This window comes from Garra rufa, chromosome 4 (assembly GCF_049309525.1).
Source record: "Garra rufa chromosome 4, GarRuf1.0, whole genome shotgun sequence".
NCBI classification, from domain to species: Eukaryota; Metazoa; Chordata; class Actinopteri; order Cypriniformes; family Cyprinidae; genus Garra; species Garra rufa.
In genome coordinates this window covers 20,971,423-20,997,109 of record NC_133364.1, presented here as the reverse complement: position 1 = coordinate 20,997,109, position 25,687 = coordinate 20,971,423, and the positions used below count along the sequence as shown (strand labels likewise).

The 25,687-nt window shown below is 40.0% G+C and overlaps 2 protein-coding genes across 2 annotated transcripts in view; one reads left to right on the top strand and one right to left on the bottom strand.

Moving 5' to 3' along the window:
- snd1 (staphylococcal nuclease and tudor domain containing 1) overlaps positions 1-25,687 on the top strand; it is a 234,779-nt gene that overhangs the window by 119,545 nt on the left and 89,547 nt on the right. The gene's annotated exons all lie outside the window — the stretch shown is intronic.
- On the bottom strand, positions 5,008-9,396 carry lrrc4.1 (leucine rich repeat containing 4.1). Its single transcript, XM_073838845.1, has 2 exons — positions 8,639-9,396; positions 5,008-8,487 (listed from the first exon to the last, which is right to left on the bottom strand). The coding sequence occupies exon 2, from the start codon at positions 7,853-7,855 to the stop codon at positions 5,279-5,281; it is 2,577 nt and encodes an 858-aa protein (XP_073694946.1). The 5' UTR covers positions 7,856-8,487; positions 8,639-9,396; the 3' UTR covers positions 5,008-5,278.

Sequence of the window (25,687 nt, the reverse complement as noted above, 5' to 3'; positions counted from 1 at the left end):
ACAGGCTGGCACCAGCTAGCTCCCGAAAACCATATGACACCAGAGGCATGTGAAACAGCACCGAAGAGATATGCAAATGTGCCATGGAGAGGGGCCTATAAACCTCAGATAGATTTCTACTTTAAACACTCACCGAGGGCTGTGCTGGTGTGTGCGTGCCGACAGTTTTACTACCTGCATTGTCTGCTGAGAACCCTTGTTCTGTGTTTTTGGTCTTCAGGCAGACATAATGATTTTATGGTGATATTTATGAGACACGAGTTTTGTTTGTCCGAAGAGTTACTTGATTTGCGACTGCGTGAAGATATAGAGCGTCGTCTTTTAAGCATGCCAGCTCAGAGGTTAACAAATGGTGAGACAGAATCTGTGCACCGGCTATTAACCATAGATAGTGGCATCTGAATTAATGACGGGTGACTTGGTACCCCAGCACTGCACTTTCCTGTGTTTACTTCATGGGTAATTGGACCCTCTTCTCCCCCTTTATGGGCGAGGGTACGAACAGAACAAAACCTAACAAAACGGTGATTAACTGTGCTGTCTTTCATTTAGGGGCCTTCGGTGGCCTTCATAAAGCCACTTCTTTTATTTTCGGCCAGAACTGAGGCCCAGACAGAAGTGTTGCCAGTTAACATCTGCTCAGGAGCTCTCCTGGGACCGCCAACGAGAAGGTCAGACAATGACAAACGCTCTGTTAGCTTTTGTAAAGGGCTGTTTTGGCAAATAATACAAATATTTCCATATAAACCACAGCAAACCAAGCAGTAAGCATGTACAAGGCAGATTGTAAATACACATGGATTGTCAGAAATGACCAGTTGTGTTCCTTTAGCTCGATTAGGATGACGTTAGCAATGCCAAGGTAATGCATGGGCTGATAAACTGTATCTGAAGTTGAACTAATGTTTTCTTTTAATCAAAATTCAAAAGAAAACTTTGTGACCCTGCACCACAAAACTTAATATTTGTAGCAATAGCCAAAAATGCATTGAATGGGTCAAAATTATTGATTTTTCTTTAATGCCAAAAATCATTAGGATGTTAAATAGAGATCATGTTCCATGAAAATATTTTGTTAATTTCCTACTGTAAATATATTAAAACTTAATTTTTATAAGTAATATGCATTTCTGACAACTTTAAAGGCAGTCTTTTGCACCCTCAGATTCCAGATTTTCAAATAGTTGTTTCTTTGCTAAATATTTTCCTATTCTAAAAAAACATACATCAATGGAAAACTTTATTCAGCTTTCAGATGAAATCCAAATATAAAAAAGACTCTTATGACTTTTTTCTGCTTTAGAGTCACATATATAATATTTGTCGATAATGCTGTTTGTAGATTTTGGAGTTGAAACTTTTTGCTCAAGACATGGCTGGAAATTAAAAACTTGTGTTGTTTTAGAAACAACATTTCGATCAAATCTGTGACCAGCTTAGTATGATTCTCAAATGAATAATTCTTTTGAAACGATTCTTTTTAGTGAATCAAAACGCTTGCATAATCAGAATAGTCCAGACAAACTTAATGCCTCTTATGAGTTGGTTCTTATAGTGAATCAAACACTCAAAACATACAATTTGCTTTGATGTTGTGCTTCAGGCTTGCAACATTTATTGATAGAAAGTAGTCCCGCATTTTGTTTTTGATTCAATATATAGTCCACAATGTGTAGTTATTGGATTAAATTGCAAATCTCTTTTTGCAAAAATATTGTAAAATGTATCGTATATCCTTCGATAACACAGTCAAACTGAAAATTATTCAGTCACCAGATATAATTTTTGATATTTTTACTAGTATGTGCAAGACTATAGTTGATTTATGTAAGTAAGGATAGCAAAATGAAGTAAACTGTAGCATACTATACCAAAAAATTCTTCATGCAGTGAACTACCAGTAAAATTGATAAAATTTGTGCTGCCAAAAATTGTTCAAACACTTTGACCTTACAATGTTTTGCTTACGTGTTTTTTTTTAATTGCTTGTGTGACCTTTTTACACCACAGACTGAACAAAATTAGTATTTCTTGGTAATTGATCAACAAAGTATTGATAGCTGTGTCTGAAGTTTTGATTTATTGTAGTCCATTACATACCTTTCTATCAAAGTTATCTGAGATTATCAAAATTAATTTGTTCTGACACAGTTTAACTCTTGAGTTCTTGACATTTTATTACCATTTTCTAAACTATAGTGAATAAACTGATAATGTGAGAACTGTATAGGTGTCTGAATAAATTTGGGTTTGACTGTACATTAAAAATGAAAGAAACTGGAATTAGTTTTAATTTAGCCAAGTAGAGCTTGGATATAGATGGAAAATGGCCTGATATTAGCCATTTGATCGGCCTTGGCGATACAGCAGTCTATCACTTTTAATTACCCTAATAAATAAAGTACATCTTTTATGTGTGGGGGACAGAAATAAACTGTTAATGACCCACCAGAAATTAACCCAAACAGTAGACGTTCTCCACATTAACACCACCATAATGGAGCCATGCTCTCTCTCTGAAAGGATATAAGTCAGGTTTCTGACCCCATCTGATCCCTCATTTCAGGGTGGCCCATCACTGACCCGAGTTCCTACATTCCATCTGTACTTCATTAATGCTTCCCCTCAATTTTTACACCTACACTGGTACAGCCTAGACGTCATAGCCGTAACCTTCCTCTCCTCAACTCTAGTTGGCAGTCTTGCCACACACTTTCACTCTAAGATCCCTCTCGCTGCATGTTTGCTCTTTCTAGTCCTTTGCTGTCTGAATCTCATTCTTAGTTGATTCACACACTTGCAATGTTTCTTCTAGCTCGTGATTGATTGTGTTAAAAATGTTTTCACTGACCTAACCCCCCACTTGTCTTCCATGTCATTTCTTAGCAGCATCCTCTCTTGTGTTTGTGCAGATATGCTATTGTAAATGTCCACCTTATGAGCCACACTGCAGCCTTGTTCGGTGAATGCGGGTCACTTTCTCTCACCAGTGGGCTGAAGAGCATGAAGGGTCCTCAAACCCTTCGGCAGAATGTGCCCTCTTCCTTTATTCTTATTCTCTGCTCTTATATGCTGCTTGCTCAAGGATCCACTTCAGTTCTATACAATGCTCCATTAAAACCAGACTGGCAATTACAGCTCTGACGTTCGGCTGCATAAACGGCAGCTCACTGGCTGTAATTGCAGTTTTTAAAGTTATTGCGGCAACAAAGGTTTTGTTTGTGAAGACGCCGGAACAAGGGTTATGAGCTGTAAAAGATGTTGTGATTAAAATGATGCTTTATCAGAATGAAAAAATAGCATAAATCATTCTATTTGGTGCCCCTAGTGGTGCTGAAATTACACACTTCACTGTTAAGATCTGTTTAAGTGACCGTCTGGACTAGTTAGCCACAGTTTTCTCAAACTACCACTGAACTGAGATCCGTGCTGCGAACGTACCCTACTCCGCTTTGACAGACAGCCAAAATTACTGATAAAGACGTTGTATACAGAAATACTGCTCCCATTGACTTTCTTTTTTTAAAGCGCAGATCCAAACAGTGTGAGACTGGTCCTAACTGGGGCGCTGCACAGCCTAAAGCCAGAATCATTTTTGTTTTGTGTGTGCGTGCTTGCGTCTTTGTCTAGGCATACAGTGGGTACTGGGTCTCACAGTGGCCAGATGTCCCAACTTTATGTGAAGGGTGTGTGTCTGTGTTCGCTGGATCAATTATCATGTAATCAGCATTAATCTCCTAGACAGCCTGCATGCACTCAGCCAATATGCCCTGCAATGCAAACATGTATTGTGTTTTATTACCCTCTAATATGCCATCAATTTATGACCTAATTTTTTGCTATCATTCATTATTTCTTATTCTTGCATTTCAATTAGCCAAGGTAGAAAGCACCTGCTGACACTCAAGCAAGCCTTGCTGAATGAGCAAGAGGAACATGATAATGTACACGTCGCAGTCGAGGCTTACGAGGCTGTATGATATGTCATGACGCATTTCTTAGGAGCATAGAAAATCTGCTTGATTTATGACGGCTCATTGCCCGTCCGTGTGATGTCGTTGTCTAATGCGTTGCCTTGCAATGTGCATAGGCGTTTTTTTATCGAGACATCTCAAAATTGTGTCATGTTTTATCTATAGTGCATATATCGCTCAGTTCTAGTTAAAACGAAATGGATGCTTCACTTTCATGCTGAATGTTTTTCAAATTGCTTAACAATCACTTGTTTTTTTGACCAGACCGTTCTGAAGTGCTAAAAGCAAAGGCAGGCCAGCTTTTTTTGTGCAGACCTCTTAGTCTTTTTAATGTGTTTTGAAACCTTCTGCAGGCAGCAATTGTCCAAACAACACAGTGCAACAGCCTCACGATCATGTTTACCTGACACTAATAGCAGAACTTTGGCAATAAGGCATTGAAATGTGTAATTTTTTGAAACGGCCATCTCTTGTGATGTACAATAGCAGTTCACCAATAAATTTTATAAGCTCAGTTAAGCCACTGCAGCACTGAAAAGCATACAAAGTACAAAGAAAAAAGGAGAAAAGCAGCCTCTGCCTAGCCTTTTAGACTTAAGCGGCACCCAGCACTCTGAGGGTTAAAGCAGAACTGCAGTGAGCCCTACTGCAGTGTCTAAAGCATTTGGCTGATCGCAACAGTACATCAAGAGAGAGAAAAAAAATCTAAATGGTTCTTCTTTTTTTTTTTTTCTTCTTCCAAAAATCCTTTTATTGCATTTGTAACATTTGGCACAGTACAAATTCATGGTGCTTTTACAAGATAAACCTGCAAAGATCAACACTGACCTTTTTCTGTTCTGTTTTTTTAAAAGAAAGACTTCTCAGTATAAATGTTTTTTTTTTTTTTTTGTATTTTTGTCACTGCATTCTCTGTAGCGTTGTTTAGAAATCACACAGAATGCCCTTTTAAACAAGACTACCCTCATTTCTTAAATTCAGTACAGCATCTTAAAACAACTCATCTTTTAAATAGGAGTTATAAGTTAAAAAATAGTTTCAATTTATTTATTTTTTTTATATAATCTGCTTCTCTATTACCAGCCCATGGTAGTTTCAGTTTTTCCATATATATTTATTTATAAGCATGTACAACAAGAATCAGTCTTTAAGAATTGCACTCTGTACAAAAAAAGTAGTTCCTGTCTCTTTTTTTCTTCCTCTTTTGTGCATTCTATTGCATGTTTTTATGCTCGGGTGAGGGTGGGCTTATAGGGGGAGAGAGGGTCGTTTTTGACTGAGGTTCTGATTTGTTGTGGGCCAGACTATATCTGAGTCTCTTGTACTTTCTCCTTGGTGTGAGTTTTTATAACAAGAGCCTCAGGAGTAGCTGTGATAGCACTGGGCAAGGTTCGAGGCAAAGAATTTCCAATGCTGTTGCTTTCTGTCCATTTGGCACCGTGGCCTGGTGGCTTGTAAGTGTTGTATTTGGGCTTCATGGTGCTGTAGTCGGTCTTATGCGAGCTGTAGTCCACCTTGTGAGAGCTGTAATCCATTTTGGACTTGTGAGGGCTGAAGTCACAACTGACATATTCTGCTTTGAGGGGGCTGTACTCTGCCTTGAAAGCACTGTAGTCAGTTTTGAAAAGGCTGCTGTCTGTCTTGAAGGGGCTGTAATCGGATTTGGGCTTGGGCATACTGTAGTCCGTTTTGGATTTTGGAACACCGTACTCTGGTTTGAATGGGCTGAAGTCTGGTTTAGGAGTGTGAGATTTGTAGTCAGATTTGTGAGTGCTGTATCCATGTTTGTAGGGGCTCTGCTCGGTTTTTTTGTGTATGTGGTAATCCGGCAATGACTTGTGTGAATAGTCCGTCAGTTTGTGAGAGTTGTATTCCAGAGTAGGTTGGTACATGTAGTCCGTTTTAGGTTTGTAGGTGTTGTAGTCCGACTTAGGTTTGTGGATGCCGAAATCGTCCTTGAGTTTATGGGTACTGTATTCTAGTTTTGGTTTGTAGCTGTAGTCAGATTTGTGGGTGTAGTCCATTTTGTAAATGCTGTTATGATCTCTTATCTCTGGTAGAGTCAGTGCCCCCTCCCCTGCTATATTGGCAGCAGATGCCGGTGGTGGCAATTCTTCCTCTACCGGAATAATCTCCACAGTTCTGGCTGCAGCCACCGTGCTCCTCTGCTGATGCCGCTTTCGTAGTTTATAAAATACAATTAGCATGATTGCTGCTAGCAAGGTTACTGCCACGAAACAACCGATAATGATCTTTGTTGTCTTCATCACCTCATCCAGACTGGTACTGGCTGGGTTGGGCGGCTTTCCTGTCGTCACTTTTGAGCCAGGTACAACAGATGGGCGACTTGGTGGAGTGTCAGTGCTCTGGAGCAGGACTGTCGGCGTAGAGATGAAAACTGGCTGAAAGACTGATGGCGAGGCTGTGGTAGTGGTGCTGGCCCCTGCTGTAGTCGTGGTGGTTTTGGGCTTGGGCATTTCAGATCTGGGGCTCAGCACCTCCACCGTGACTGTGGTGAAGTAACTGAGGTTGGACGTATTGAGCTCAGCCGCACTCACGTTCAGATAGGCTGAAGCGTTGGAATTTCCGGCCGCGTTGGACACCATGCAGGTATACATGCCCGTGTCACCTGCTAGCACGTTTGAAAAGTTCAAAGTCCCATCGTTCAGCACGGTTATCCGCGGGTGGCTTGATGAGTGAGTTAGAACCGTCCCGTTTGGTAGGAGCCATCGCACAGCAGACATGGCCGCTGTTCGACATCGCAGTTCTGCCACGCGTTCAGCAGAAATGTTCAGGTCTCTCGGGGCATCTGCGATAAAAGGTGCGGAGCACTGCATTGCCCCTGTGTCACCCCGGTCCAGCTCAACCAACTGGCGGCCTCTCATGTGTGCAGGGGAGTGACAACGCCCACAGCATGTCGAGTTGGTGGGTATGTACTCGCGTAGCCAACGTGCTAGCCAGAGTGAGTCACAGCCGCAGTTCCAGGGGTTGTGGTGGAGGTGAAGTTCCACCAGGTACTTCAGTGGTGTAAAGAGGTCATGGGGCAGTGAGCTTAGATTGTTGTGGGCCAAATTCAGCTCCGCCAAAGAGGCCAGGTCATCAAACGCATTTCGCTCAATTAGCCCTATTTGAGAGTTCATGATCCATAGTTTTTTGAGTGAAGATAGTCCTCTGAATGAACCTGGTTTAATCTCAGGAAAGAGGTTCTCTGAGATTTCCAGCTCCTCCAGCCCAACCAGAGGCGTCAGGTTGGGCATCTCCCCTCGAATGTTGCACATCCCCAGGTTGAGGTACTTGAGGTTGACTAGACCTTCAAAGGCCCCATCTGAGATGTACTCCAGTTTCCTCAGTTCACCCAGATCCAATCTCATTAGGGATGGCACTCGGTTAAATGCGTACGACGGTATGCTTTCAATGGGGTTGTTTCTCAGCCACAGCTCTCGCAGCTTGGACAGATACTCAAACGCCCCACTTGGCACCACTGTCAATCTGTTATCAAATAGCTCCAGTGTATTGAGATTGGTTAGCCCACTGAAGGCACCGACTTCAATCTGTCTAATGGCATTGCGGCCCAGCTGCAGTACCTCCAGGTGATGGAGGTTGCGGAAAGAGTCGGCCTGCACAGCCTCGATGCCGTTCTCCATTAGGTTTAGGTGCCGGGTGTTGCTGGGTATACCTGGTGGCACACGAGTGAGCCCACGCCTGGTGCACACCACTTTGCTGAGCTGGTTGTTGCAGGAGCAATCAGTCGGGCAGCCCTGGGGCCCTGCCGCGGCCGCCTCCACGCACGCTTGAACCATGAGGAACAGGACACAGAGCAGGGCGGCTTTCCTGGCTCGACGCACAGCTACCCGCCCCAGGAGACTCATGATGTGGCACATTCATAATTCAGCATCGTCTGGGGGGGTGGGGTGTGGGGTGATGATGGTGGTTGGGGAGAGGGGGGTAGTAAGCGGGGGGAAGGGGAGGGTTCACCTCACACTAATGAAGCCCTACCCTGGGTTAAACAACACTCTAGATTGTTTTTCCATTTACTGAACTGTAGGCTAAACGTTCAATGACAAGTGCTTGAGTAAAAAGGGAGAAGTGAAAAGCCAAGGAATAATGAATCAAAGAAAACGGGGGAATATATTTTATGTATAAAAAGGGTTGGAAAGGCTCGTCACCTACCTCAAAGGTTTTACACGTCCAATTTTTGCAATCACAAAACAGATTTTTTTTCCCCCCTCAAATTCCTATATTCCCAGGATAAGCAACGCCTTCTCTTTTTTTCATTTGTCAGAAAACAAGAGATGAATGCCAAAATGGCCCCTAATAAATCCACAGAGGAGCATCCGAGGAGACGTGTAGCAGCTCTGCAGGGCCTCAGAGCTTTAGGCAAAAGTACCAATCCAGTTTGGCTCCTATAGAAGCGCTCGCTCTCTCACACTATCCACAGATGCTTGTCCTTGGATACCTCCGCTTGATGCTTCTACTAAATGCCTGTGTCTCCATAGAGGACCGCTCACACATGCTAAACCAGAGTAGGGGGAGGAAAAAAAGGGAGGGGTAGTTAGAGGGGGGAAAGAGAGAGGAATAAGAATGAGAAATCCAGTCTTTTCAAATGTTCTTCTATGCTTTTGTTTAAAGAATAATAAAAGTGCCCCTCCAGTGGTTCCACTCACTTTACTTTGTCCGTCTCCCTCCCCCTCGGTGCGTTTTGTCCGTTCGATTTGTCAGCACCTTGTCCAGCTGAAAAGACTGTGACACTGCGGTCATTAGCGCATTTCTTTCCTTAAGTAGCTTCGCGTTCCATCTCTGTACACTCGCGCTTGCACGCAGCGAAGGCTGCAGAGTTCTTTCGACACGCTTCCCAGTAATCCTTCAATTTTTCTGCAAGAAGTTGACGACGAGAGTCCAGGGAAGGTGTAAAGGGGGGGTACCGGTGCAGAGGCAGCTCCGTAAGAAGGCTCGTTCACTGAAGAGAGATCGCTCTCTCTCTGCCTCGTTCTCCTTCGCTCTCTCCTGCTTTCGAGCGCGCTCTCTCACTCCCTGGAATGAGAGAAAAAAGAGAGAGCATTTCTCCCCCCTCTCTGTGACGTTGTGTCGATCAGAGAAGTATCCGTATAGCGCTGCAGTGCCCTGAGCTCAGTGCAGAGTTGGAGCTCTCAGCTTTGTCAGCGGCACAGCTGTCCGGCTCGAGCTGGTGGTGGAGCGCTGAGGCTAGGGAAAAGTGGCTCCCCATGGCAACATCTTCCCTCGCTCCCTCCTTTCTGTCCTTTTTATTTTTAACCTCTCTGGCCCCGGGTTAGTCCACCTTCCCGCCGCTGTGCACCAATGTTTTTTGCTGTGTTCTGTGGTGCAGTAGCAGGCATCCGGGACGCAAGCTTACATGCCTGCTCTTCTTTTTGTCCTTCAATGAAAACGTGAATGTACTGCTGACGCATCACACTCCAAGCAGTGCATTGGTTTGATGCATTGGTTTTAGTACGTTAGCTCATCCGTGTCCGCCCCCTCCTCTCTCTCTCTCTCTCTCTCTCTCTCTCTCTCTCTCTCTCTCTCTCTCTCTCTCTCTCTCTCTCTCTCTCTCTCTCTCTCTCCTCTCCCTCTCTCTCTCACTCATGCTCTCTCTCTTTTTCTCTCTCTCTCACCCTCCTCTCTCCAAGGTTCTGGTATTTTGTAGATCTCTTTAGAGTCGTCTGCAGTCTGCAAATGAACCGCTGCGAGTTTGACTCAGTTGCTTCTGTTTCTCAGATAAACAGCGTCCGATTGATGAATGATTTTACTCTGTCCTCAACATTCCCAGCTGGGACCCCCCACCCTGTTGAGTTGATGAGGTGGAGTGATTTGTGAGGTCTGACTCTACTCTTGGTCAGTGAGACTTCTCTGTTGACTGAACCTTGTGTGAGCGAGTGCCGATACTGTTTGACCAGTGTGCTTAGTCCACAGGGAATCATGGGAGGGGTACTGGACATCTCAGCGTGTGTGCTGCCAAAGGCTATTGCTCTCTTCAGATGGATTAAGCCTCCTCTGGATGCGGTAGAGGGAGTCTCTGTACTGTGCAAAGCTGGGCCTGTGGTGTGAGGACACTTTCTCACTCTCCCTCTCTCTCATTCTCTCTCTCTTTTATCCTCCCTTCCAAGATTAAAATATCTCCCCTGTCATGCAGTGGGAGCTAAGATGGTCCCTGCTCGAAGAGAATAGGGCTCACCATTTTAAACCATTTCCGCTACAAAGCGGTTCTCTTTTAAAGCATGGCTGTCTCTTAAACCTTGGGCATGTTGGCTTCTGCCCAGTGTTAGCCAGCAGGTGAAAGTTACTTTAAAGAGGTGCTTGCAGAAAGGTTGCATCTCACGCTTGTAACAGCAGATGTCATAGAATTGAACAGCAGTGCTAAACAGCATGGCACCCTGGGCAACCGATGGCTGGCATTTTGACACACCACTGTGTATGTGTGACAGTGAGAGTGTGATTGTGAATGTCTTTGTGAATGACACCCATAGCTTGTGGTAACGCCTGTATACGAAGTAGGACACATTGAGGGATTTGTGACCCGCTTGCATAAAGCATCAAGTGTCTGGGGACATTATTTAAATGCATATATACATGTGACCCATAGGCTAACCCTCTAGTGAATTATGACCCATGTATGCTTAAGTGTGTAATGTATATTTTTTTGTGTCCGTGAGACTGCGGGTGGCCATTGGCAGGCCTCCACCATCATTTGGGCCATTCCACTCTCTCGCTGTGACGCTGACCCAGAACACCATGCGTGTAGTGGGGACACCCAACCCCCACCCCCTTTAAACCCCAGGCCTTCTGGAATGATCTTATGCTGGTGGAGAGGGCCCAGCTTGCCAGCTCAACCCGCCTCAGGCTGAAGGACGCAGGGAGAGGTCTGCTCTGTATCGGCACCAGCGACCCACTTTGGCGGGTTGGGTCTTGTCAGTAAGTGGGCAAGCGAGGGCAGGATGGCCGCCTCAGGGTTTGCCAGTCTATCTGGGATATAGGGTCTGCTGCATGTAGGTCAGCCTGCTTCCCTCGTCCAATTCACTGGAGAGGACCAATACTGTCCCAGCAATATTTGCGCTTACTGTACTCTAAAGGCATTGAGTGTAGTCTTTCAGAGCATATGTAGAGGTAGCCAACTTTATACATATAATTTATTGAAAATGTTGCATTCTGCTACATGTAACCCACGCTTTAAAAATAAATAAAGCTGCACAGTAAAGTGTGACCTGATTTTGATTGATTTCCATAAATCAGACAGTGCCCTAGAGACACTTTTGAATGTAACGTGTATGTATGTATGTATATGCAGTTTAAGCGCGCTATATATTCTAAAACACATCCACCCCTGTTAACCAGACTATATTTTTTTTATGATTTCTCTCAATCTCTAAATCAATCAGCCTAGGTTTCATTTTGGCTAACACTTGTGACCTTGATTGGAGAAGGGTGACCAGACACTTTCAATTACATTTCAATTTCTAGGAATTAATTCTAAAGGAGATTACAGCCGCCACAGTATCCTGATCTCTCTCTCTCTGCTATCATTCACATCATACTTCCCAACCCTGAACAGCTGTTAGAAAACATATGCAATAAGATTTAGAGATTTATGTATCATTTCTCTGTGCTATCATCTCGTCTTTCCTGTGTTTCATCCTTTCTCATCACTGTTCTAGTTTTTATTTTCTTTCTCTATGGCCTCTATTTCCTTCCCACAGTCCCCCCACTCTATTTTAACTGTCTGTAATATAATATTTGAGGGCCAGTGGATGGTTAATGATATTTGTCTTGGTTGTTTTTGCTGTGATGGATTGGCTGAGCTCAAGACAATCCACTCCGAAGGGATGGAGAGAGTGTCATCCCTTCTGCCTCCTGCTCCAGCACTCTTGTAATGGCTATTGTTTGCAAACTAATGACCTTCATTAAACCTCTCTATGTCTATTAGAATGTTCCAGCCCAGATTAAAAGCTTATTCAGTTTTTTTAAACGGATAGTTCACACAAAAAAGAAAAGTCTAGTCATTTACTCACTCGATTGTTGTTCCAAACCTATGTGACTTTATTCGAAAGAACACAAAAGAATGAACTTTGACGAGAGTGCTGATTGAAATTACAAGGTTAACAGAAGCATTCAAGCTTAAAAAAAGGAGGCAGTAGCACTGCAAAAAATGGTCGATGTGACCTGGAAAGCATGAAACGGTATTGTGTGAGAAACACTTGTAAGTGAAATAGAAAGTAAAGTGGTTTTTGGGCACAAAACCAGTTTGAATGTTTTGCCCATGAATCTATGATCCAGTTCTCAAGTTCAACTCACCTACGTAATTCGGTTGCAGTGGTTAAGTCTTAAAAGCAGTAGGCAGGCATTGGCCACACACCCTGTTTTAATGAATATTCATCACTTTTCCCTAGCAATTTTCTTGGGAAATTTCATCTGTCACTAATAACAACGTTGTTCCACCACGCACTGTGAGCGATCACTTTCATTGTTTGAGTTTCAGAATAGCGTCTTGTTTAGCTCCATACTTATCTTAACTGACAGCTGACGCACTTCTGTGGGTATGTGGAAGGTGCCACATGTCAAAATGACTGACTCACTTCTTTTAATGAGATATACAGAGCCGAGTTCAATTTTTTTTGTTCTCTGGTGGTTCTTGAGGCCTGATATAGAGTCTTCATTAGCAGAGGAGGATGAGAACCCTGAGTCCTTATTTAACTGCATATTAAATGGCTTTTTTTAACGTACACACTGAAATGGAGCAGTCACTGAAGGGTAAAACGATGTCATTATTGAGTGCCAAACTGTGTTTGTCCTAAAAAAAAACAAAAAAAACAATGTGTGGTGTAGAAAAAGAACATTTAGAGGCATTTGCACACTAGATTGAACGATTGATGGATGGGAGTGAATAAAATATGTTTTAAAGACTGAACTGGAAATTAAGCAGGAATACAGAAAATTGAATTTCCGAAAGTGAAATTGGACCCACCTCATTGGGTCCAATTGCACCAAATTTTCATTGAATAACATATTAGCTGCTTCTGAATGCAACAAAAAAATATACTTCAAGTATTTTCAAATTTATATATCTTCAAATTTTCTCTACACTCTTCCATCCTTACCGTAGCATACTTGGGTAGCTATGCATTTCATTTTTTACCATCTTAACCTACTTAGAGTGAAACATATGCTACAGGACCATAACAATGTGTCATTGAAGTAATTTGGTTGATTTGCACCATGCAGTAGTTTGGCTTGTACAAACAGTATGACAAAGTTCACAACTGAGCCATTTCAGGAATATGTTAAAAGGCCATTTAAATGAATTCTCAAACAGGGTGGAGCTTAGCAGCATTATGTTTGGTTCTGGCTTGCTTGGCATTCTAGAACACTCAGTGCTCATTTCCACTGAGCTGTCATGCCACCCAGCATCCGTAAAAGCCTCTTTCTGAGTCTGTATGGGACTAAATGGCTATGTTTTACTGAAGGGCTTTAAACCTCTGACTAAACAGCTAGAGGATGGAGCAAGGGCTTCTTTCTGCCCCTGCAATCTGACAATCAGGCAATCCTATCCATCTCCTCTCAATATGAATCCCATTGTGCAAATAAATCCCACCCAGTCAGACTTCAGCTCTAGAAACACCCAACTGTGATTGGTGTTCTTGCTGCAAAATTACTACTTTACGGAGCTCAGCTGTAAGATTTTTTTGCCCCCCTCCTGGGTAACCAGATAAGATGTAATGTATTATTGTATTAAGATATTTTATATTGTGTAATAATTAGTATCTAGACAGTAGGGCTGGGTAAAAAAAAATTCTCAATTTTAATCAGTTCTCGTTTTTATGAAACTATATTGATTTTTAAAGTAAAATTTAGCTTGTACTGTACATGATATAGATCCAAAATAATTAATATCAAATTGAATTGGATATATATATATGAATAGAAACGAAGCGTGGAAATTGTGTCAAAACCCAGCAGGACGATACCTTTACTGATAATACATGTAATTTTTAAACCCATTCTAACAGCCTCATTCTAACCAATTCTAACAGCCTCATCCATGCCAGCCAGTTAGATAACGTTACCTTGGTGACAAGTTTAAATGAGCAGAATTCACAACAAGTGTTCAATACAGAAACATTCAAACCAAATGTTAAGTTACACAGTACATCCTTGGCTTTAATTTGCTTATTGGTTACATTAGGTTTATTGCTTTTGCATTTAATTGCCTTTGAATCACCATCTCATCAAGTTTATCAAATCATCTTATCATGCACAATACCTACAGATTGCGATTTTATATTTCAGTCGTTTCATACAAGGTCACCAAAAGGCCGTCTCAGCCCCATCGTCTGTCAGATATCAACCATCGCTGTTGCTAGAAGCTCAGAGGAACGAGATTTTGGTGTAATATTTCACTGGAGCTTTATATTGAGCTACATAATGTAGCCTAATATATTCCAATGGCACCATTAAGCTGTAGAGTTACAGTAAGATTGAGGTCTGTTAGATTTAAACGAACAATATGCCCACAGCCTTTTCTAGACTTGACGGAGAGAGAGAAAGGTGCACAGGCCTACAGGCAGAGGTAATAAGAGTCTGGTAATCTAATGCATAGAAAATTATATCCACTCAGTAAAGGCAAATCAAGGTGAGTTTTTACAGTGTTGGAAAATATGGATACTATATAGAAGGACTCACTATGCCATAGCTTTCTGCTTATATCCCACAGACAAAGTTTCCTTCACACCCTCCATATTAGCTTTTGAATTTCTGATGTATAGACGTCTGTCTGCCTAGAATATAAAGTACAAATTACTTTTTTACCTAGAGTGTCCATTTTATTGTCAGTCAAGGTAAGTGTCTCTAATCTTGTGAAATATGCTAATGTTGTTTCGAACATGCATCTCTGTGTTGTAGACAGCTGCACCATTGTTAAGGTGGGGGACCGGTGGGTTGTGAAGCAAGCTAAAGGGGTCCTGGGGAATATGATGGAAAGCTCTAGAATAAATCCCCTTAAACTGTGGGTTGTGACCTTTCTTAAATGTGTTTTGTGTTGCTGTGCAGTGTGGGATTTCCCTGAGGTGACTGCCTGCTGTATGCAGGGAACACATTCAAAGCCCAGCTCAATAAAACAGCGGCCACTCCTCGTTTGAGCTAGAGTTGAGCCGTGTTCTCAAAACCTTCCGACAATGAGGACGCAGAGAGTGAGCGATTGATGACATGGTGCGAAGGAGTGAAAATAGTGGGGGGTTAAATACAACTGATGCCCCTTTGTTTTTTTTGTTTTTTTCTCGTTCTAAGCTTTGCTAATGCAAGCAGATTTGTTAAAGTCCCTTTTCATATGTACATGCCTGTGTTTTTTGTTTAGTTTTTTTTGATAACCAGGCATACAGATTTTAAAAATCCATGCGTGGGCTGATCTTTGCCAAGCAGTGGGAAAAAAATGAATAATTTTTCAAAATTAATAATGTGGCGGAAAAGATCTTATCGGAGTTGCCTGTGACTACAGATGGAGTTCTAATTTTACAAATATGTCAGGGGAGAGGCCAATCACGCTCATATAGTGTCGTATATTCATTTAGAGGCATCAGTATTAGATTTGGTAACATAATATTCAAAGATGTAAAGGGTTACTTCACTCCTGAATTTAAAATTTCTGATAATTTACTCACCCTCATGTCATCCAAGAAGTTCATGTCTGTCTTCAGGCAAAAAGAAATTAAGGTTTTTGAGGAAAACATTTCAGGATTTTTCTCCATATAGTGGACATCAATGAGGTAATAAGTCGTATGAAGATCCGAATTGCAGTTTCAATGTAGCTTCAAAGGGCTCTACATGATCCCAGCTGAGAAATAATGGTCTTATCTAGTGAAATGATTTGTCATTTTCTAAAAAAAAAAAAAAAAAAATGTATCCACTTTTTAACTACAAATGCTCGTCTTACAATATCTCTGAGATGCCTTGTTTTACCTTCTTTGTAAAGAACCTTTGACTTTCTTTTTATGTTAGTGCATTGTTGAGCTAGTGCAAGATGAGCATTTGTGGTTAAAAAGTGTATATATATATTTTTTTTTTTGCTTTTTTTTTTTTTTTAAGAAAATTACTTATTAACTTATAATTATCTGAGCTAGGTAAGACCCTTATTCCTCAGCTAGGATTGTGTAGAGCCATTTAAAGCTGCATTGAAACTACAATTTGGACCTTCAACCTGCTGATCCCCATTTTGTTTCGACTGAAGAAGAAAAGGCATGAACACCTTGGATGACATGGGGATGAGTACATTATCTGGAGATTTTCGTTCTGGCATGAAATAATCGTTTAAACAATTATTTTTTTTAAATGAACCATCTTTGTTTTGTTTCCAAATGTGACCCTGGACCACAAAACCAGTCATAATGGAACATTTTTGGAAACTGAGTTATATCTCATTTTCACATCTGAAAGCTAAATAAATAAGCTTATCATTGGTTTATGTATGGTTTGTTAGGATAGGGCAATATTTGGCTGAGATATTTGGAGTCTGAGGATGCAAACATATTTTTTTGAAAATTGCCTTTTAAAGTTGTCATATATATATATATATATATATATATATATATATATATATATATATATATATATATATATATATATAAGTAGAATATTTACAAAACTATCTTCCTGGAGCATTATCTTTACTTAATATCCTAATGATTTTTGGCATAAAAGAAAAATCAATAATTTTGACCCATGCAATGTATTTTTGACTATTTCTTTAAATATACCCATGTTAAGACTGGTTTGTGGTCCAGAGTCGCAAATATTTCTGATTACTAGAAATACATGATGAATTAGTTATTTTTCAGTTGATAGACAGCCTGTGTGTGTGTTTAGTCAGGAAGCTCTTTTTGGAATGTCAATCTTTATATGTTAAACAGCCATTCTTCACTGCCCTTGTGTGGTTTTCGCATAATATAGTGCTTTAAAAGGAGCTTGTTTTAAAATTGAGATGCTCTCACTGAGGGCCAGATCAGTGTCCTTCATGCACCAGCCCTGAGTGGCATACTCTCTTTATTTATTTTTGTTTTATTTATTTATTTATTTATTTATTTTTTTTAAATCCCCCTCTTCTTTGACCATATAGGGAAGTAGGCTTCACTCATCTTGACAGCTACAGAGCAACATGGTTTTAAATATTATATGATGAAGCGTATGAGCCCCTGGCCCACACACGCTCAGACACGTGTGCTGTCATACAACATCATGTTTGTCTAAAGCGATTCTATTACAGGAAATTCCTGCAGAATTTGTTAATGTCATCTCTAGTCTCAATTTTTAGTAGGGTAACTTGAGTTAAGATGTGCTTAAACTAAAAAAAAAAACTATGCATAATTTTGCCATATGTGACTCTTAAGTAGCACAGGTATATTTGTAGCAATAGCCAAAAATACATTGTATGGGTCAAAATTATCGATTTTTCTTTTATGCCAAAAATCATTAGGCTATAGTAAAGATCATGTTTTGTGAAGATATTTTGTACATTTCCTGCCATAAATATATTAAAACTTAATTTTTGATTAGTAATATGCATTGCTCAGAACTTCAGTTGGACAACTTTAAAGGCGATTTTCTCAGTGTTTAGATTTTTTTTTTGCACCCTCAGATTCCAGATTTTCAAATATTATACATCTTAGCCAAGTATTGTCCTATCCTAACAAACTATACATCAATGAAAAGCTTATTTGAAGTTCCCATAATGATACAGCTGCCTGTCATTAAGTAGTGTACACAAGAACAAGAATAGTGATTTTTATTATTATTACTATTATTATTATACATTATAATACATTTGCTTTTGCTTTAGCACACCTCTTCCTGCTTGTCTTGCATTTTCTCCACCCCTTTCTCCCTAGATGAATTTCGCAGTGCCATATGCAGGTCATCCCAACTTGAATCTTTCTCTCTGGTGAAAGCCTTGTCTTCAGGCAGTGTGTGTTCACTCTCTTCTTCAACCTTCCGCTAAGAAACCAACAGAACATCAGACAGGAAGAGAGAACACTAAAATGAGGGTAGAAAAGGAGGGGGAGTGTAAGTGAGGGAGTAAAAGAGTAAACTCCACTCATCCACAGAGCTGCTGACGACAGGGCCTACGTCACTTTGTATCTCTCTCACTTGCACACACACTTATTCTCTCTCATACATCGCACAAGCGTAGCTTCATGCCCCCTGGCTGAAAGGTTTATATAAGACCCTTTTTGGATCTGAGAGAGAATAGCATGAAACTAGAGCATATTTCCCTTACTATCCTACCTAAAGATGCAGATCATTTCACAGTGAGCAATTATGAGAGATCGATTTAATGATTTTTCAATATGCTTGAGAGTAGAGGTGATGCTTGCAACTTTTTTTGTGCAAATTCTTCTATTCCAGCCACATCCTCTCACATTTTAGATGAAAAAAATAGCCTTTGACAAACTGATAAAAAGAAAAAAATAACACCCACGGTTTACCTGTCAAGCCTGTCTGAGAGCTGAATGCTTATGATAGCCTTTAGGCCGCCTTCTTTCATTGTAAATTTTGAATAATATGTCTTTATCTAGTTGTCAGAAACCGGGGAGCCATGTAATTATCAGAGTTTCTTACATGTCTAAAAGCATCTTCTGCCGTCTTGTGGATTAAGATCATGTAGACTCGTCTTTTGTTAACTGAAGGGTGAGTTTTGAATTTTATATTTAGGCCAGAAAGTTTGCAAGGACCACAAACTCAGGGGTAAATGCTGGATCAGTGCGTTGCAAGTGCGTGATCTTGTTGAAAGGAATTCAAGGACATCTTGCTAGGTGACGTTGGTTGTCTTTTTGTTACTGTTGGAACTTTAAGTACTCATTGAAAAACACATTCTGGCATTGACTACTCACCCTCATCCAAACCCGTAAGATCTTTGTTAATGTTCAGAACACAAAATAAGATATTTTTTATTTAATTCCGAGAGCTTTTTGACCCTGCATAGACAGCAATTCAACTGACGCGTTCAAGGCCCAGAAAGGAAGTAAGAACATTGTTAAAATAGTCCATGTGACATCAGTGGTCCAACTTTAATCTTATGAAGCTATAAGAATTACTTTTTGTGCACAAAGAAAACAAAAATAACACTTTAGTCAGACTGAAATCGTACCAGTTTTTGTACCAATTTTTGCCCATTTTGCAACTTTTGACTTACAAACTCAAGATGTGGTTAATATCTAGTGAAATTCCCAATTGTGCGCACAATATACTTTTTGTGTGCAAAGAAGCCAAAAATAACAACTTTATTTAAAAAAAAAAAAAATCAAGCGCTTTAGTCAGATTGATCTTCTGAATCATACCAGGTAAATTTTAGCAAATTTTGACTTACAAACCCAAGATAATGTAGTTATGTCTAGTGAAATTCCCAATAGTGCACACAATGAATACTTTTTGTGTGCAAAGAAACCAAAAATAATGACTTTATTTAAAAAAAAAATCAAACGCTTTAGTCAGATTTATCTTCTGAATCATACCAGTTAAATTTTTGCGAATTTTGGCTTACAAACCCAAGATAATATGGTTATATCTAGTAAAATTTCCAATTGTGCACTCAATTTATACTTTTTGTGCGCAAATAAAACAAAAATAATGACTTTATTCAAAGATTTGCCTTTAAAAAAAAAAAAAAAAAAAAAATATATATATATATATATATATATATATCTAATGCATTAGTCAGACTGAAATCCGACCAGTCCAGTTTTTGCACATTTTTACTTATAAACCCAAGGTAATGTGGTTAATATCTAGTGAAATTCCCAATTAAACAAAAATAACAAATTTATTCAACAATTAGCCTTGTAATGTGGTTAATACCTAGTAAAAATTCTCAATTGTGCGCACAAAAAATACTTATACAAAAAATAAATAACGACTTTATTCAAAATGAGGCTTTTAAAAAAAAATAAAATTTAATGCTTTGGTCAGACTAAAGTCATAACAGTCCAGTTTCACAAATTTTGACATACAAACCCAAGATAATGTAGTTATCTAGTGAAATTCCCAATTGTGCACACAAAGAAAACCGAAATAACGTTATTAAACAATTAGCCTTTTAAGAAAATGAAAATAAAGTAAATTCTTTAGTCAAACTGAAATCATAAGTCCGGTTTTCACTAATTTTGACTTACAAACCCAAGATAATGTGGTTTTATCTAGTGAAATTTCCAGTTGTGTGCACAAAGAATACTTTTTGTGAGCAAAAAACAAAAAAAACTTTATTCAACAATTACCCTTAAAAAAAAATCAAAAGCTTTAGTCAGACTGAAATCATATCTGGCAGGTTTTTGCTCATTTTGACTTACAAACCTAAGATTGTGTTTCTATCTAGTGAAATTCACAATTGTGTGCATTTCTATTCAAATAACACCCATGAAACCTCATTAAACAACTGTAAATATGACAGTATATTAAGTCTGAACAGATTGAAGCTGACTGTAGCTTGACTACACAAAAATACGCTGTAGGCCAATTCACATAGTTATTTACTTCTATATTCAGACTGTGCATTTTGATTTCAATCCTCTTGGTTATTTTGCTTTGCGATTGGTTAGGAAATCACCTGTGAAAACAGCATGTGGTGTATGAAGTGAACAACAAAAGGTTGCTCATGTCTTCAGCACACATCAGTGACCCACGATTGCATAAACCTTAATAACGCTGGCGCAATGTTACATAACAGCAACCACTCAGCGCTGCTTCTGCTTACCAATAAGCACACAACTCTCAACGCTGCTGGCATAAATGCTGACAGGGGCCTTCGCTTCACGGCTGATTTTTCACCAGCACATCTCGTGCTTTAGATGTCTGCTCAGACCTCAGTTTGCAGCAGACTCCTTATTCGACCCCGACCCACTCGTTTTCCCTCTCATCCTCCATCATATTCGCACTCTACCTTCTTGTAAGGCCCATGTGTGTTTTTGTGTAATTCTGACTCAGTCTCGGTAAAGCAGTGTTTTCTACTGGATACCGGAATGTATGGCTGTGTAACGGACTCTGTTTCTTCGGCTCCTTCAGGCACTTCATTGTATCTCAGTATCGGATCTCTGTCTTTCTCGTGTCTCCTGCCCTTCTTTGACTTTTATCTGCTCCTCTTTCCCTGATTTGAGAGTCAGAATGTGTCTATGTTCAGGCAGACTGCCTCTTTCTGGCTGATTAGCAGCATCTGTGCGTCCCGCAGTCTTGAGGGGGGCAAAAAGAGAGGGGATTTAAGAGAAAAAGTCAATCGTTTCTCCTTCGTTGCTCTTTGTGCTACCTCTTTCTCATTATAAAGCTGTTTGGGTGCACAGCCTTGGGTTTGACAAGAAGTCAATCGTTTAGACTGTATCAAGGAGTTTCAGGATTTAGCTTTTTGCTTTTTTTTGCCGCCAAACTTGTAGTTGACTGACAGGTTGTCCTTGGGACTTTGTGGCAATTGTCACTGTAATTTTATTTTTTAGGGGTTCAAGTGTGTAGCGCTGAAACCCTATTGTAATTGTCAGAATGGCCAAGGATCTCCACGTAAAAATGATCAGGCAGACCAAACCAAGTCGTAGAGACTTGAAATTTGGATGGATGGTAGTACTCACACCATCTACAATGTTACCAAGGCTCGTCCCAGTCGGCCTGACGGTAGTCTCGCGTAGCCAGACCTTCAGACTGACGGCTGAAGGTCTGGAATTCATGGCAGCTTTAATTGGCCAAGGCTCGCCCATAAGGCCGTTTGACCGACATGTCAAACAACCAATCACAGCTCGTTTCGTTCAGCGTCACGTTTCGGGGTGTAGAAATGCCCCCACAACAACAGACTGGCATGCAACAAGTCAGTCATTGAAATAACCAGCATTGAAAGTTAACGAAGAAGATGGAGAACAAGCAGTAAGTCAGTAATTTGTTCGCGAACGTCGCAAATGTGTATAACAAAAACGGCATCTGCATAAGCACCTTTTAGCAAAGCGCGAGTAAATCAGTGTGCGCTTTGTTTCCCGGCGGACCGAAAATAAACTCGACACTCGCGTGTTCCGGATATCCGATCAAATTCAACAAATCAGGTCACGACTTCGACATTCCTGAAGTGTTTCCAGTTAAGTGTACCATATGCATCAGACGTTTAGCCAACGTTCCGTGGGCGTGACGTCTGAGGCTGAGACTAGCCTGATGGGGACACTACAGCGATCAAAAGTATGAAATTGCTCATAACCCATAACTGCTCATAACTTATGTTGTTGGAATCGGGTGAGATGTTCAGGTATTTTGCATTTTTTTGAAAAGCCTACTTTTGCGAAATAGTCCTAGGTTTTTCACCCAATGGCAACTAAACCCTAAACTAAGTAGTTTTCAAAAAAGTTTAACTTTCGACTTTCCGTCGCAAAGGGGCAGCAAAATGTTCGAAAGGGGCAGGCCTGCCTTTTCTAAAATGGCTATAACTTTTAAACGGAATGAGATATCTTTGCCAAACTCACAACGTGTATGTAAAAGCTAAATTTGAGGTCACATAAAAAGTCACGGAGCTTGGCCACTTGGTGGCACTTTAAGAGGGGAAAAAAAAAACTTGAAAATGCACATTTTTTGCCCAGAGTGCCACAAGTGGCTATAAGGACATCTCAAAAAACATGGCCACCATAAGCCGATGAACTTTGAGTGCCTATTAGACGAGGTTAACAGAGGAACGAAACTTGGTGGGCCTGTTTGACTCGTGGCCCTATAGGTCTGAAAAATTTGAAAGAAATCGGCCATGTCGCATTTTTCAAGGGTGTAAACGAATGTATATTCCACGATTTTTCCACACATACACATGATATTTGTATCATACGATATACCTTCTCATTCCAAACAACTTTGCTTATAGAACCACTGCTGTCAATCAAACCATTTGTTAAATGTTTGAGGAAAAAAAAAAAAAAAAGGTTATAGGTTATTTTTTTCTAGGTTTAAAAAAAAACATGGCAGCACAATTTTCTAGACTCTCTAGGTCAATAATTAACAAAAGAATGTTGAAATTTACCCTTTGGGAAGCTATTACGGGGTCGTTTAGAAAAGGGGCCTGTCCAAATATACCCAAAAGCCTATAAAGCCTAAACGAAAACAAAACTTCACAAAACCTGTTGAGCACATGCGACAGGTGATTGTAAACAAGCATGCAAAGTTGCAGGGATATCTGACTAGGGTTGCAATAAGGTGGAAAATTTCCAGTAAATTTTGGAACCATTCTAGAAATTTTGAAAACTTTCCAGGATTTTTTGGAATCTTCCAGGGATTTTTGGAAAGTTTCTGGAAATTTACTGGAAAATTTTCCACCCCTTTGCAACCCTAGAACTGACCGTAGCTGGCACTATAACAGTCATAAACTTCAAAACACATCATGTTTCTGTGGTAAATTACCTTTTTTTTTGTCAGAAATGCCTTAAATCATTGATTTAGGTGGTTACTGGCTTGCTAAATAATATGTATTGTCTTTTTTCATATGTGCTTAAATTTCTTAAAGTGCTTAAACCCTGGAAATCACGCTTGCAGCTATATGCATCCTGAGGTCTGCCTCCAAAGTGAAACAATAAAACCAAGGCCAGAAACATACTCCAGTGTACAATTGCTATGATTAGCATTACTTGTATTGTGTTTTGGGCCTAAAGGAGATGATGTGGCATTTCCTCAGGTGAACTTCGGTCAAGTGTGCATAAAGAGCGCCCAGGTTAAGAGACAGTCAACACTGTAATTGCATTTGTACACTGCATCCCAGGCATATCTGATTAGAGAGTAAAGATGAGACTGAAACTCTTTCACCGTCTCTCACTCCAGACACCATTCACAGCTCTGCAATGCCTATGTATTGAATAGACTGACATTTGAAATGTTACACAACATCTCTTAAGAGCTTTCTGTCCTTAAGGAGTCAATACCGATTGAATGGTAATGACCAGCCTGTGCTGGGCTATTTAGACTGTGACTTTGGATGTGAAACTCATTTATTATGATGTATTTGTCTTTCAATTGCTGTGGTTCTACACCATCTCCTCTTTTTTTGACACTATACTTGGTCATGGAAATGCAAAAAAATGAGTTGTTGTAAAAATGGAGAGCAAATTCCCTGAATATATCACAGGGCCAAAGGCCATTCCGAGACAAATGGAAATTCACTGGCATATTCCAGCTCATTAATTTGGTCAATTGCTTTGTACAAGATATATGTGCTTCAATGTCTGGTTTTGAGTCAAACCCTTTACTCTCGGGAAGATGGTTTCATGTAGCTTCATTTTTTGCCTTTTTATATTTTATTTGTGTCATAGAAAGTGGATGCGAGACACAACGAGAGGGTGAAACGGAAATAATATCAGCTGGAAATAACATCAAACTGACTCGAACTTCAGACATCCAAATGTTTTTAAATCTAGTGTACTCTTCAGTTTGTACATAATTCTGTGCCGTGTTTGTCTCTGTGGCAAGTCTTTTCACACCGTGCCTCAGGGGTTCGACTCCAACTTAACGAAAGACACTGAAAAATGACATGCGATTCTCAACCCCCAGCCCTCCAATTCCTTGTTTTCTGTTGTTCTGTCCCATTCTCGTTCGGCTGTCAGAGCGGGACGGGCAGAAATGGCCTTTTGAGTGACACTGGTTGGCACATCATTCTGAGTGTTGGTGGGAAAGGGGACTCTAGATAAATGGTGATGCGCTTCCCATGATTGCCTGCCGCTTCCCGTCACCCGCACTCGGGAAAAGCCAAATAACAGCTGTGCTCAATGAGAAATGTCAGCCTGATGTTAAGGATACACTCCTTTTTATGTGTTTGTTTTGCTGATTTTATAGTCATGCTTGAAAACAATCCACCTCATAGCATTTCATGACTTTTTAATGCACAGCAACATGGAAAGGGAAATGAAGTGTAAAGTGGTCTGAATGTCTTCTGACTTTTACAACGTGGCATTCATCGCTCTTTCTGAGAAGCTGAAGGCCGTGAGAGCTGCCATTGTCTGTCTTTTTTATGTAAGTGGACTACCTTGACCCAGGAATTGGCTTTAAATGTCTTTCGTCATGATCTATCTTTACTTGCGTGTCGTTTCTCTGTGATGGATGTGTGTGTATTGACGTGATGTGAATGCACTGCTTTTGGGAATTATGTGTCTTAATGCAGTTCAAATCATTTTCTTCCCTGAATGTGTTCAGTGTAGCATGACGGATTTTGGACGACTCCCCAAAATTGTTATTATGCTATCCTGCACCATAAATGCAACGTGACAGCAAACCCTCCTTTTTATTACCAGGCAATAGTTTGGGTTTGCTAAGCCCCTTTTTTAGTTTATAGTAATAATAATTTGTTTAATTGTTAATGTAATAAAAGCAATAATGTTATATTAGAATACTGTTTGAAATGGCATCTTTCTATTTTAGTACTTTAAAATGTAATTTATTCTGCAATAATTAAAATAATAAAAAATTCTAATATGCTGATTTGGTGCTCAAGAAATATTTCAAATAAATAAATATTTAAAATTGTTTTTCTGTTTTATTATTTAAAAATGTAGCGTATTCTATAAAGATGATTTTTTTTTTTAGCCTTTAATGTCACATGAAAAATCATTTTAATATGCAGATTTGGAGCTTTTTAAATAGCTATAAACATTACTGTTAATCATTTTAATGTGTCCTTGCTGAAATTATTGATTACTTAAAGAAAAAAAAAAACTGAAGCCAAATCAATAAATGTT